At 40.3% G+C, this 15,545-nt stretch overlaps 1 protein-coding gene across 2 annotated transcripts in view; it reads right to left on the reverse strand.

Moving 5' to 3' along the window:
* Positions 1-15,545, reverse strand: part of ADARB2 (adenosine deaminase RNA specific B2 (inactive)) — a 315,813-nt gene that overhangs the window by 90,992 nt on the left and 209,276 nt on the right. For both annotated transcript variants that reach the window (XM_074899956.1, XM_074899955.1), the window contains one exon: positions 13,866-14,773. In XM_074899956.1, the coding sequence (XP_074756057.1) occupies positions 13,866-14,773 (908 nt within the window). The remainder of the gene's footprint in view (positions 1-13,865; positions 14,774-15,545) is intronic.

Consider the following 15,545-nt stretch of genomic DNA (forward strand, 5'->3'; position numbering starts at 1 on the left):
TGAAGGGAACAAATTGAGATGCATCATATCTAAACCTGTTTCAGGTTACAGCCACAGCAATATCATGATTACATCAATTTGATTCATTGTGTAGGCTTTAATTAAGAAATAGCTTGATAACATGCAGCTATAGGGAAGCACTTACTAAGCCCAAGACTCCTCTTACACTGTCTCTGACTCTGCAGGCTCAAATAGACTCATACCTCTAAAAAAGAGAATGTACATGCCCCCAGTGTTAAGAAGAGAAATAAAAAGGACCAAATGGAAACACCAGTATGTTTTGGTACATTTTGCCAACATGCTGCCTGGCCCTGTGGCTACTGCCTTGGGGGTAACTGCATTGTCCTCTGTGCAGGACTAGGTTGGGTTGATCTTGCTTCTACAAAGTTCCCTTTTTTATATTGTATAGATAGAGACTGAATGTCTTGAGGTATCTGCTGCTGTCAAATACAGTTGAACAGTCTCAAGGATTACTAGGAACAGCAGAAAGCTGATCACAGAAAGCTAATTTTGTTAGGAAAGCACTCTGAAAACATGCACGGAAATCACAAATGGCTGCAACCATGAAGGGAGATAAAAGAATGGGCAAACTTCTCTGACTGCTTCGTTGGCCCTTCTAGCTTCTGCACTGCAGCAGCAGCAAAAAACATACTAAAAGAAAACAAAAATATTTAGCTGATATCTCCATATCCTACATGAACCATAGACTTCCCACGTATTTCGTTAAATTTATCTTTAAAGAAGCCTCGCTTTGGACTCACAGGTTCCTCTGCAATTTCTTCTAATTGTTTTAAAATCTTTCTGTTCATGAAATACAAGATGAAAAGACCATGAACAGTTTGTTGCACCCAGAATTATCCCAGTAACTAAATGTATGAAAAGACTGAGTGATATACAGGGTGCATTTCCTCCAGTGATAAAATAAGAACGACCTCTGTGACTTCATTTAGGTTCCACCTCTGCTGAGTTATGAGCCGTTCCTCATTCGTAAGGTATATCCCATATCTCACTCAAACTTTCAGTGGACCACAAAACTCCCTTCCAGGAAAAATTATGTTTCCCTCAGTCTGCGGAGGATTACCCGTGTCAGGCAAAGTTATATTATTGTCTTTAGTGCTGCTAGGAATTACTTTCAGGATGTTTCAGCTCATTACCTCAAGTCTTCATCAGCTATTTTCCGAGCACGGTAACCTTTGTGATGCAGGTACTGTATATATCTACAGTATTGATTCTGCTTCTCCTGCTACATTACATGCAATACATGTAAACAGACAAGAGTGTTTTGCTACCGGCTAGCAAGGTGCAAAACGGTTGTGGATCTTGCAGCTACAAAACACAGATAAAACCCCTGAAGTAATCAGCTGAACTGTCATGGAACTAATTCCATGATATAGTGGAAGCAATTATTTGCACTTATATGTCTTATTGTAAAATACAATCAGTGCTAAACCAATCCTGTTAGTGTTGTCAAGGACACATTTAACTCCATATGTTCCCCTTTTAATCAGTAACTGGTTATTAATTAATTAAGTAGTGATCACGTTGTTTTTCATACATGTGTATTATTATTATTATTGCACTTGATTTTGTGCCTCTGCACAGATCACTGTTAATTCGCTGCAAGTGCAATTGTGTTGATGTGCTCTAATGTAAGTGATTATCACAAGGACGGGGCACCTAACATTTGACCTAAAATTTTACTGAATTATTCTCACAGCTGCTTGCTTACTTCTAGCTTCAGCCTGCTCCTGCCTGTATGAGGCACCTTCCTAATAATGGGAGTGTCAGAAGAGAAAATGGAATCCATCAAAAGGACAAACAGAGCCAGGAAAGGGAACGAAGGCTGAGGACTTTGGAAGCCACGTGTAACCCTGTGCCGTGGGAGGCTGTGCCGCGGGAGTGGGAGTGGGGACTGGCCAAGCGTGGGGCACGGCTGAGCTGCCCACTCGCTGCGGGCAGCCGGGTGTGCGGAGCCGGCAGCTGCCTGACACTCTCAGGGCAAAAGGCAGCTCGTAAAGCAGATGAGCGAGTAAGCAGAATATGAAGCAAAATGAGGGTGTCTCACAGCCTTTGCTTGTCTGCTGTGCTATGGGGAATTGTGTAGTCCCCTTTTTCTTTTTCATCCCCAGCTCTGCAAAATCATCAGTTTTAATGGTGGGGGTGAGACTGCCCGTAGAGAGCAATGTATTTGTTAACAGTTAACACAAAAGAAATCCTCTGTCCTCCTAGTATTAATGATACTTAGTTATGCTTATTAAATAATGTGTTTTTAAGTAGATTTTTCTTCCAGTCTGAAAGCTTTTAGCAGGAGCAGATACCAAGTGTGTCAAGAGAGAAACAAATACTAGTAGAAAACAGACTTTATCTGGATTGCATTTAATAGGGGCCAGAAGCAGTGAACTAAGGAAATTCAGCTGAAGTAGTTCAGTCAGAGATAGCTAAACTTTTTACTGTGCTTATTTAAATAGAGAGGCCTGAACTGGAGATTAGCTATTTATCAGCTGCATGATGGAATGAGAAACAGCTGCAACATATTACAGGGTAAGTTTGATATTTTATTCGCTAGAAATCCACAGGTTGAAATTCTGCTCTGGTTTATGCCTGTGGGAATATGGAATAGATGTATTAGCTTACCACATTGTTTTGTGGCTTCATGCCCACATATATCAGAGCAAATTTAGTTTATGTTGGTTCAGTGATTCACCTTAATTTCTGAACCACAAAAAGGACTTTTAATATTTGTAATGCTAGTAAGTATATGTGCAAAGAAATAAGCTCCCATAATACAGTATGTGGCATGGGTAGCAAAACACAGCTCCCAGGTACCATCAAAGCATTTCCCTATACGTACCTTTGCAAGGTACTTCAGGACAATACTATAACTTCAACAGTTTCCTTCCCATACTTGGGGTTTTTGCCTGATTTACAGCAATGGTGTCACTTCTTCTTCTCATAGCAAAAAACTGTTCCTGGGTCCCCAGTGGAGTAATTTCTATATTTTAAGCTTTTATTCCTGACCCCACCAAGTCGTCCTTATGTCTGCAGCTGGGAGCAGCCCTGCTCCTGCATGCCTAGGAAAGGCAAACTGCCCGCACTGATCTCCCCTCCAGCATCTCACATTTTGAAAGGGAGAAGGAAAAAAAAAGGCTGCTAACCACTACAGTACGAGTGTTTAATTTGCTCAGATCAATTTCTGTCAAAGGCAGCCTGGAAGCCTTTTTTTTTTTTTCCAGCTTGTCTTTGCAATGTTTCTTTCTCTCCTGCTGCTCAGTTCAGCCTCACTGGCGTTTATCTGGTGACCTGTTGTTATCAAGGGCTCCCCAACAGATCCCTTGGATCTGCAGACGAGGAAGCTTTGCTCAGATATTTTTCTGATTTCAGCTCATTTACATGGCAAGGATGTTATCCTGCCTGTAAGGACTTTCTATTTCGGCTTGGGTTTTATATATGAAGGAGACTGTACTCTTTTTTTTTTTCTTTTTGTGAGAGTGAGGGCTTAAGATCTCTCTAAGTTTACAAATGTCCAAGAGAAGATGCAGGCAAAGATGTAATTTTCTCAAAATTTACATTTATTTTAGGCTCCTGCCTATTCATAGAGTGAAAAAATTCAAAATAACTACATCAAAGACTAGTAGATCTGAAAGTCTTGTTACTTTCCTTTTCTATGAATACAGGATTTCAAAGGAAAATTTATGCACTGTAGATTGTCAGTGTTTTGGGAAATGCTATTCATTTTTTCCCATCAGCGTTCTTTAGAACATGGTGACAGCAGCAGCCTCATTCTTCTTGTACTCTGATTTCCCTCAAAGTCAAAATGTAAAACATGCAGCTGAAGGTTCTTGCCCTGAAAAAACAGAGGGCATCTCCTATCAGTAGGATTATGATTGTGACCAAAAATATCCTACACTAAAAAAAAAAAAAAAAAAAAAAAGGCAAACAATAACTTGTATTTGAGGGTTCATATGGCAATATTTTGTGGTTTTATTTTTCAGAACTTTTTGTGAATTTGAGCAAAATAATCTGATTATTTGTCTTGCTGTCTTCTCTAAGTAATAGCCAGCACCTAGTGGAAGGGCAAATACAACCCACAGACTCCTCCAGCCGTGCTGAGATACTTGCCATAGTAAATGGTGGTTTAGACCATGCCATCAGAGAACCAGACAGGTATATGTGAATTATGATCAGCAGGAATGTGCTACAGCACTGAAGAAGGTGGATTTTTTAAGAAGACAAGCACAAAGTGGACAAAGAAATCTTTGTGTCAAGAACTGATATCTGCTGTTCTGGTAACATCCATGTCACTCTATATAGGAAAAGATTTACGAGTGGCCTTTAGCTGAGCACTGAAAGGAGAACATGCAACACCACAAAAGTCAGCAAGATGCAACAGTGTTTTAATGTGCTGTCAGTCCTGTCTGGGAATAGCAAAACCCTTGGGCTGAGCTGCAAGCTCATTGATCCATATGATCCATAGGAACGTATGAACTAGGGCTTTTTCGTTTTTCTTGAGTGGGAGCCGAGAACTACCTTCAGCACCTGTGAAGGTGTTTTCCAGAATGGTGACCTCATGGGGTATTCCTCTTTCCATGTTATCATGTTAGAAGCTGCTATAAGCATTATTGCATTATTATAGGACACTATTTTGGGTGAACCATGATGCTTTCCAAGTGGTGCAACTGCTAACTTTTGGCTCAGTTTTAACAGCTATGTTTCCATTTTCATTTGAACTGCTGGTACTCAGACACAAAAGTTTCAGTGTGGCTCTGATTTATAGCTTCTGGTGTGCATCAGTCAGCTCATCTGCCCCTCATTGCTGCCATAACCATGAGCCTCCAAGGAACTTGACTTTATGCCTGTTATCAGCCACTGCTCCTTATTATTTTCTATCTCGTCTCTTTTCCCTGCTGCACGTTGACGACCACTGCCTTTGTTTGCAGAGGGTTTCTGCGTAGCTGGATAAGGTTTAAAAAAGCATGTTCATTTTCTGCACTTCTCTTGGACACTGTTTCTCTGCAATGACCAGGACAACGAAGCCATCACAGCATATTTGTGGTACTGTTATGAATGGTTGGTTGTCCATATGATGAGTGTACAAGGGGCATTAGGCACCAAGGGTTGGAATGACTTGTGTGTGTATCAAGGAGAGTAGAAGAAAAGAGGGGGCTGGTTCAGGAAAAATAAGTTTCTTCCCCAATATCCCTGAGAAAATTATTCCTTAAAAGTATAGGACAGAGATGATTTGGATAAAAACTACTTATCAAACAAGAAATGAAGACAGTGTTGCCATCTTCACCCTCCCCGCAAGACCTTGGAGACTCACATTATTCCTAGTGTTTAACCTAATAAAGCAATGACCCACACAGGAGGGAAAGGAGTTGATTGTAGTTATTTCTATGAGTAATAGTGCCCAGTTCATAGAAGATGGCCTAGAAATAGGGACTCAACAATGAAATGACATGACCAGAAGAATCTAGAAATCATGGGACATTTAGGCTGTTTCTCTGAACAAACCAAAACATGTTCATTTTGCTCATTTGACTATGTTTGTTCAGGGAATGTTCTCTTTCCACCTTTAGTATTTAAAGGCAAACTGGATAAAGAGAGTGAGAAGAAATGGCACACAAGTAATTTATATAGCAAATCAGTATGGCTTCAGTAGCATGGGCTCATTTGGGTGACATCTCAGTGTAGCATTGATTTTAAGGTACCATTGTCTGAATGTAGGTCTGATTACATGGCTGGTGTCTGCAGCAGATGTGATGACAAGTAGGTTAAGAGCAATCATGCTTAGATGTTTTCATATCAAATGTCTACTCCAGTTTGGAAGACAAATAGGAAAAAATGGTTAGCTTGCTTGGAAGTAAACTCTGACTTATCAATTAGAAAAGCAAAATGGATGAAAAAGCAAATAGAAAAGCAAAAGTATAAAGGCAATATTGAAGTGTTTAAGGTAAAGGAGGAAAAGTTTATGGATGCATTAATATTTTATGTGTCTTAGAAATCAGTCTAAGAAGCTGATGGGTGTCATGGGACAGATATTATTGATTGTTTTATTTGAATAAAACTTTGTGATGAAATTAGATGGGTAATTTACCCCCTTTCCCAGTGAATATGCATATTTATATGCCATTTCTATTTCTCAGGGGTTTGTAAAAATATTTTATCTTAACAAAAGTTCACATCATGTAGCATGCACGTGAAAAAAAATCCAAACCCTTGCTCTGATAAAATCTTCTCCCATTAGAGATCTAAACTCATTTGTAAGATGTTCATATAAAGAAAGCACTAAGTGAACAACAAAGGATTTTACTCTCTCTAACAACATGAGCCAATTCTCTAGTTTTGTTTGGTTATATAAATGTCTAAATACATAAATCACATTTTACATCCATTATAACAAGTTTAAAGTCTGCTCTGTCCATTAATTCTAAACAATCCTAAGATTAAGCCCCAAATATATTCCACTTACTGAATTTTATGACATGTACACAATTTTGTGGGTGTATGTGTATGTATATAATCCTTTCACATTGCATGAGCAGTTTAGCTGACATAAAGGGGCAGGAGAAATTTTTTTTTTTCCAAACCTACTGTACAAATGCACTATTTAAAGGCTAGCGTTTGCAATAAAATAAAACGGACAAAGTTGTCCCCCGTTATTCAGCAGGAAGGGAGGGGTCCCTCGGCTGCCTGTGACACTGGGCTTCTCAGAAGCATTACTGGGGAAAGTGCAGGCTGCCTTTCCAAGATGCACTGGAATTTTGTGTTATTAGTCTTCCTCTCTCACCGCAATGATCTGCCTGCCACATGGTTGGCACAAGGACCACAAGAGGGAGGTAGTCATCGTAAAATAAATGGTAGGAGCTTGCTTCTGCTACTCTGTACACAGAAAGAAAAATCTGTTTGAATAATTAAAGCTTCCTAGATGTGACTACAGATAAAAATAGATAAAGAACGTGGTTTGGGCATGACTGTAACACTCCAGCTCAAACAGAGAAGGCTTTGCATGGAACTTGACCAAAGAAAAATTCACTCCAGGCGCTTGTATTACAGCTCCATTTAGCGGAGCAGAACGATCATGGCTTGTATTAAGAAGGTAATAATGAAGCGTCATAAACAATGTCAGGATGCAAGTCCAGGACGAAGCGGGAGCTTTAACGAGGTCCAGCTTGCAGGGAGCTTTTGAAGTGTCCCTAGCTCACTTACAAAGCCAGAAAGCAACAAAGGCGATCCTGACAGCTGCGAGAGTGTCTGGTTTAGAAGGAAGTTTTATGTGTGGATGACACCAGACTGGGATGCAGCTTTCATGTACTAACTAGCTCAGCTCATCGCTAGAGCCCTAATCACTCTGCATAAACTGTCTCACCGTAATGGGTCGCACAAATAATAATTCTTTACAAATCAGATCCACACCATCAGCTTCCCAGATAGGCAAGGCTGGTAAATAGCAGAAGTCAGCAGAGTCCATGCTGTATCTCACTAGCTATGTTTAATAAGCAATCTAGACTCCGAAGGAAAGAAATCAAACGATGGTTCTGTGAATGTATGGGTAGTATGAGGTATTTGCAACTACGCTAAAAGACACCAGAAGCCTAGTCAGCTAAATGAGATTCGCCCCACTCTAAATGCACTGTAATCACAGTGGACTCTTCAGAGTCTTTATAAAGGAAAAATAGATATTTTTATTTTTCCTTTTTTTTTTTTTTTTTTCAGAGGAAAAAGGGATTTGGGTTACTTACAGACTTAAACTACTTAAGTATATTTACTCTTGAAAAAAATGCCTTTCAGCCTTAAAGATTTTTTCCCTGAAGATATTAAAATTACTTTTTCACTTCCGTACATAAAGATCAGCCATTCATTAACTAATTATCACAATTATTACAGCTCTCCTAAATTATTAATTAGGTGAGTGATATATTTAGACTTTAACATCTCCGTTAGAAGAGTTTTGTTTAACATACCTAATTCTCTGAAAGCCCTGAGCATGTTCTATATCATGCAGGACTTAAAGACAAGTACAGGGGAATCTTTTGGGGATCCTGTTTGAGTTCTCTGTGGTCGCGAGGGAGCAGGGAATCACAGGGTACAGCCCCTGAGGAGCAAAGAGAGAGGTATGGAGGGTGGAGATCGAGACACCAACTCAGACACTTCCTGCAGCAGATAGCTGGAGCATTACTGTAGTTCAGCTGACGCAAAGTAATGTGTTATTTTGTAGTGATGACTGCTCTTCATGTGCAAACCCCTGCATGTGTCTACATGTACATGCTGATGATATGAGAGCAAGTGATAGAGTCCTTTCTACCCTGTTAATTTGTTTCCCATGATTTCATGTAAGTAGCCCTTTCTGCATCTCCCTTTGATCTCACATGGATTATATATATTAAAACACAGTCATTTCTTCATCTAAGACTCAAGCTGTAATCTCTCTGGGACAATAATCATGTTTGATGTTGGACTTGTATGAGGGGTGATGGGGTGGTCCTGGTTCCTCAACTGTGAGTCTAGAAGTGACTGCAATCTTATTAGCAGCCAGGATAATAATAACAGTATCTAGTGCACTGATGCTGTGCCTCTAAATTGGTTCTTTTGCCATTGTTTTGCTTAAGAAACTGTAATCATATAAATGTCTCCACTGCCTGTTGCTTTGATTATAAAAAGCAACTTTTCCCTCCTACAGAGTCATAAATAGATGGTTGAAAATCAAACATTATTTGTATTGCAGAGGCATCCCTCTGGTCCCCACCTTTTCTTGCATCTCACTGTCAGGAGCTATGCACACACCTATCAGCTGTTTCTCTTTGTGCAGGAGAAAACAGAGAAGGTGAAAAGAAAGAAGGTTATAAAAAAATGTACTTGGTTATTTGACCAGACAAAGCTCTTCACAGAAACATGCTGGAACAGCTTCTCAAAGCTCAGTGCCAGCTCTGTGTGCTGTCCCTTTTCTCACCAGAGTCAAATCTATCACTGCCAACCTCAGCCCCGGCTTAATTGCAACACAGGAGAGAGAGGGCATGGTTGCAAGGAAGTTGGCAAATGAGGACAGTGAGAGAAATAAAGTGAAGGAGGCAGGAACAATTGATACTGAATGAAAATGAATCAGTTTTGCAACACAGAGAAACAGGTTTCTGGAGGGAAGTTGATGAGAGATGTGGGGTACGGGGCTTACCCCAACACAGTGGTTGTTCTTCCCATGACACTGCTCACCAAGGTGACAGTGAAGTTAGGTGGCAGGAATCCATGACCTCCTCAGGATAAAGAATAATTGCAATGGGGATACTGTGGTTGCTTTTGTCTGCAAATGAAGCTTTTGGCAAATAGGGGATTTAATGGATTCAAATGGTTAGCTTTATTTGCCAAATGAAAAAAAACAAACCTGTTTGCTTTTGATGACACACACAATGAAATTTCCTTTAAATAAAAAAATTGACAGCTACTGCTCTGGAGGCTCTGGATGTGAACCAGCAACAGCAGCGTTAAGCCATTTCAATGTGGTATGAGTGCGATTTTCACACCTATTCTTTTTTAATTTAGGTCCATTTGAAATCCACACAGCCCTCTATTACTAATTTGTTATGGCAATATTAATTAATGGGTTTGCTCTACAGCAGTAAGAATGCTGTTTAGACTGCGTGAGATAGTTTAAAAGGGCTACAAGATTGGAAAAACAATCTGTAAACTGGTCAGATGCAGTTGGGGGTCACCTTGATCTCCTAAAATGAGCACAGTGCACTTGGAAAGGCTGGGAGTGTGTGGATGTATTTCTACCAGTGCAGACTCGTTAGGGCTGGTTAGGTCAGCACCCTTTTTATGTTGTCTCCTTTTTTGGAATATAAGAACTTTACCTCCCAAGGTGGGGAGAAACAATTGTCAGACTTCCATAAAAGCTGATGTTGAAGAATTGAGTATTATCTGATGGACAACATGAGTTCAGACCAAGTATACCATGAAACAAGGAACAATATTTAGTGACTTAGACAAGGGTCACAGTGATGTGTTGTAATTTCCACTGTCCTGACTCACTTTATCTCTGCCATTAGTTTATCAATATCCGGGCTCCTATCTTGGCTACTCTGATCAAGATGGTGTGCTCAGGCTCAGACCATCAATGGTATTTATCTTGCACTTCGGTGGCATAGCATAGATAAGACTTCTGGTTTGAGGAAGAACAGTAGCTGGCAGATTGATGGACAAATCTTGTGACCATTTAATCTCGTTCATGGATTATCTCAGCTACCTTCTATTTACCCTATACACAGGCAAGAGCTCAGGTCCTTTAGCCATCATTGTACCTGTATGATAATCACAGAAGTGGATCAAAGCACTATTGGTGGTAAAGAAGCCACAATCTCAATTATTTTGGCTTTAAATGACAAGATTAAATTTTTTTCCTGGTGTAAAGTGTGATATGCTTTTATTTATTTTTTGGTTCTAATGTTGCAATCAGCCCAAACACATTTGTGGAGCAATCACAGGGAAGCAAATCAGAGGCACAGTGATGTTCTTTTAAGAAAGTACTGGTACAGTAAAGTGCTCACAATTTCATGGTGAGTTTTCAGCATTGGCAGGTGAGGGGCAGGAGAGGCAGCTAAAGAAACAAGTTGGACTGCAGCTGCCCCAGGGAATTAATCTATTTCTGGCTTTGCTATTCTTGCATTTCTTTGTTTTGCCTGAATCAGAAGAGATCAAGGTGGCAGGATTTTACATCTATGCATCTGCATCTCCCATCAGTTCAGGAAGCCTCCTGTGTAGGCAGCACTTCTCAGGACAAACTGGAGGATATCGTGCCTCTTTTGACATTTTACATTGAATCTCCCTTGGTCAGTGGAAAAGTGGCTGTCAGTTCGAAGGCACGCCTGAGGCCCGGGCTGAGGGACGCCAGGTCCCCTGGGAGCCTTGATGGGCAAGGCAGAAGTGCCAGTGATCAGGAGGTCCAGATCATAAGGACATCTGAACTTTTTTGACACTTTCTTGGATAATGTGAAATCTTTAAGTTCAGTGCAACTGGACTACCAGTATTACAAGATTTTTGGCTTTTCCTTTTTCCAGTCAGGCTGTAATCAGGAAAAGCCAAATTCCAGCCTCCTAACACCCCTGATAACAACAAAGTGAACAGAACAGAGACATGCAAAGTTGGAATACTCTTTGTAAAGGGCAACCACAGAGATAAATATACTCTTGGATTCTACAAAATACTCAAAATATAGGTGAAACTGTTACAGCTGATCTTGTTTGCCTGTCCCTACTATCAATGAGTCAGCTATCTGATATCCTAACATATATGATGAAGCACATGAAAAGAGTGAATGGGTTATTCCTTACTCTGTGAAGAAGTCAAACCCCACATAATATTTCAGATTCTATCCCTAAGCTGTTTGAGTTTCAGTGTGCTCTCCTACTTTTAAACACTCTTGGACACAGACCAAGCTGAGCCTAACAAGTAGGAATAACTTTGAAAACTTCGCTTGAAATGTGTCCTTGAAAAGGTGGTTTGTGGAAGATCAGGGAGATAAGAAGGAACTGAAGAAACTTTTGGAGCAGCTGCCTCTGACCACAGCACAATGAGAACTACACTCTGCCCAATACAGTTACCACCTATTCAACTGACCAAACAGACAGATGGGCTGACTGAAGCAGTGAGCAAAGACAGCCACTTGATGAGATACTGCATAACACAGTGAGAACAAGCAAAGATGCTTTTGGATTTAATGCTTAAGCTGTAGCCAAGCTGAAATCAGTGGAAATATGTCTGTTGTTTTCAGAAGTTGTGTTATGATTTAAGTAACATAAACGCAGGTTTTTTATCATAGCTGCTATGTCTACTGATGAGAGCAGCTAGTAAGGAGGTCAGCAGAAATCAGTGTTAAAGCTTATCTCTCCATTAATGTGCTGAATGCTGGCATTAAAAGTGCCCGAATAATCTTTTAGTTGGACAATACATAACCACTCAAAAAATACTGGCAGAGAAAGTTCAGTGACACCTTTTCACTGACATTTATACTTCCAGAACAGTGAGGAGATGAAGATAAGGAGGGCAGAAGTCTACAGAAAGGAGAAGAGGCCATAAAAAAGAGAATATACGCTGAAGAATGTGTTGCCTAGTGAACAATTGGGGACCCAGGTAAGATGTGATATTCAAGTAGAAGATGATCATGAAGTCCAGCAACCTGGGAATATTTCAGGGAGCTCAGTCACTGAGGCAATTATATTTGTGGTGCAGTTTCAGAACATAACAAACCATCCGTTGATGAATCCGTGGTATTTACCTGCCAACCAACCCAGCAAAGTTCACTGGGGACAGCAAAACACCCAGCAGGACAGGACTAGATATTCCTCTTTATATCCAAGTGCTAGGTTTCTATAGGGAAAGATAGGCATTTTCATCAAAACAAACTACTTTTTACCAGATTTAATTCAGGCAGGAAACAGCATAGATTTCTCATTTAAAACTATCTGTACTTTGGAGAAGTACTGGGAGGATGGAACTGCCAGGTTGATTAAGGCTTCCAAAATGCCTGTGAAGCACTCTGTGAAGATCACTGCTGTTATTAAATTATGTTATTATCCCACTGGTTCATGGAGTTTACAAAACCAGAATTAAAAGGAAGAGGTGAAGGATTATGATGTATTTTAGAATTTCTTAAATTTCTTAGGTTTCCTTTTTGGAAACATAGGAAGAAAACTTCTGGGTCACCAAATATAATTCCTGGGTCCTACAGGCAATCATGTTACCTAGAGGATTCGTCTCCTTTCAAAATCCTTGAACATCTAATGAACATCTTTACTAATGTTAATGAGAATTGCTACTAATAATTTGCATTTACACACTACTTAAGGATCCTGAAGTGTTCTTTCATATAATATGCTCGTTTTTATTACAGGCATATTGGATTTCAATGACTTGCCTAGGGTCTCACAGCAAGCCAACAGCAGAATGACTCTTAGTGCTCACAGTGCTTTGCATTAAATCCTGGACATTAACAGCTCTGTTCATAAAGGGAGCTTTGTAGCAGTAGATCACCTCCTGGTGCTGGTGGATCAAACCTTTTATGATAGTGCAAACAAATCAAGAAATTACTTGAACCCATGTAATACTTCCCAATGTCTGCAAATCCTAGTTTCCTTTGAACTTAGAAAATTGACACGTCTGGATAATGCTAAGATAGCCTTTAGCATGATCAACTGTGAAATTTTGATGTGCTAAGTATGTACCTCAGCTCTATATTTTCTGTATGAATACAGCGGTATTCGCTACATTTTTTCCAGGAAAATTCAGAGCTTTCACTATCCCTTGTGCTGTTGGAGGCATATTTGAAAACAACAAAAAAAAGCAGCCCATAAAGTAAGCCTATAATAAACAAAAATCCTTAACTTTTCTAGTGGCAGAATTATCTGGAGGGTTTTCTCTGACACAGGCACATTCCTTGTCATTGCTGTCTCCTCTGAATGACACTGTCCTCATCAAATGCTAACTCTAAAAGGAGGATATGGGGCATCTCTTTGTTTATGGGTTCCTTTCTGTCAAGTAAGATGCAGCACCACAGAATGACCTGATTTTTCTGCCCGTATCAATATTATCATTCTCTCTAGCAAATTGAAACGTTGGTATTTCCCCCTATATTTTGCCTTCTCATCTATGCCTCCTATGGAAAAGGCTGCAAATTGTAGCCAATGATTTCATGATACTATTTTCAAGCTTTTGCCTTCAGCATCTTGGTCTTTCTATGAGAAAAGAGCTATTTGGTGGCATGGCACTTGCTATAACATTAGAAGAACCATGTGGTAGAATAACAACAGCTAGAGCAATACTGATCCCATTCATCAAAAGAGTTTCTCCAACGTGGTGGCGGCTACGCAGGAGCTCTCACCTGTGGCAAATGGTGACATTTACTCCTGCTGGGAATGTGGCTGGGCAGCCGAATGTTAAAGAGGGCCTGCAGGGCTGCCTGTGCTGCTTGCCCCTTGGCCAGCTTCTTGCTACGTCCTGAGCCTTCAAATGTTCTTCCGTCCACTCGCACCGCCATCACAAAGCTCTTGATGTGCTGTTTCTCCACTGTCTCCGATAGGCAAACGTACCGCAGGCCTGACCGCAGCTCATTTAGCAGCACCACTGGGTTCTTCTCGCTCTCTGCTTTGGATGCCATCTTGTGCTTGTTTTGCTTACCGTGGCCCATTAAGTCCAGTGTATGGCAGAGTAGGCGCCCATGTCGATAAGCAGTGGAAAGCAATTCGTTATTAACTGGGTTATAGACTGAAAAGTCCTCACTGTGTGTAGATGGTTCGAACTCCTTGAACAGAGTATCTGGAAAGTCTGCTTGATCAGAAGTAAAGTCTGTGGATGGGTTGATACAGTTCCCCATGGCAAAGTGAGCTTGGCAGGCATTGGGGAACTGAACGAATGACTTCAGAGCTAGCTCCGCAGCACGCATTTTGGCTTTCTTTTTTGTGGGCCCTGTGCCTTCAAACGTAAGTCCATTTACTTCCACAGCAACAGCAAAGACTGGAGCATGCACTGGACCTGTCTGGGAAACCATTTTATATTGTAAACCTGGTTTAAGTTCATGTAGCTGAACCAGAGCATTCTTTGGCGTCACTGACCATGAGACTTTCTTCCAGATGAGTTGGAGTTTGCAGAAATGGCCATTATTGCCTTCCTCTAAGGGTCTTTTTCTTTTACTGCTAGGTGTTCCCCCTCTTGCCCTCTCATTAGAGGATATTGGATGATCTTCCAGGTTGCCAATGTTTCGATTTTCCTTTACTTCTGCACTGCTGGTACCTGTCAGTAAAGAAAGAAAAAAACCTCACATTACAGTTGTCATCATAGTAGCTGACATTATGCCTAGGGCTGGCAGAATAGCCAAAAAAGAAAAGAAAGTTAATGATAGATATCCTTGCTCAGCCATTTTGGGGGTTTTTCCTCAAATATCCATATAACGGTTGGTTTATAATTTATAGCACAGATTTTCTGCATGTCATGAATGTTTACTTGTCCCTAAAGTTCTACTTGTATTAGTCACGAGCCTCCTGTTTTAAGAAAAGATTGTATCATTTAAAGATAAGCATAACTGATGCCATGTGACTTAAATGAACTACTGCATTCGCACTGGATACTTACTAGTAAAAAGTGAATAGTTTGCAAAGTTCCCTTAGGCTGAGATTTGTTCTATAATCCATGTGGGTGAATGCTTATGAACACATTATGAGAAATCAGAAATGATTCACAAGTGATTCACAAACAGAAAAAGGGGAAAATGCATTGAATCATCTATTTACAATGAATACATTGACTGGCGCTACTTACGCTGTAGACTCTTGTTGCTAATATCATGAATCCAGCCTTAAGAAATGATCTGACAGACCTTCCTAACATTTGAAACAATAATTTGCTCTGGACTCAGATTCCAGTTTAATAAGTGAGCGTCTTTCTGTCAAATTCAATTGCAGATACTCTTAGCTCCTGCATCAGCAACAATTAATGCAAAAATTCTAGATAAATCTAAGTGAGACTAGGAAAAGCCAGAGCATCATGATGGGAGTAATTACTGATG

Source organism: Athene noctua, chromosome 2 (genome assembly GCF_965140245.1).
Source record: "Athene noctua chromosome 2, bAthNoc1.hap1.1, whole genome shotgun sequence".
NCBI classification, from domain to species: Eukaryota; Metazoa; Chordata; class Aves; order Strigiformes; family Strigidae; genus Athene; species Athene noctua.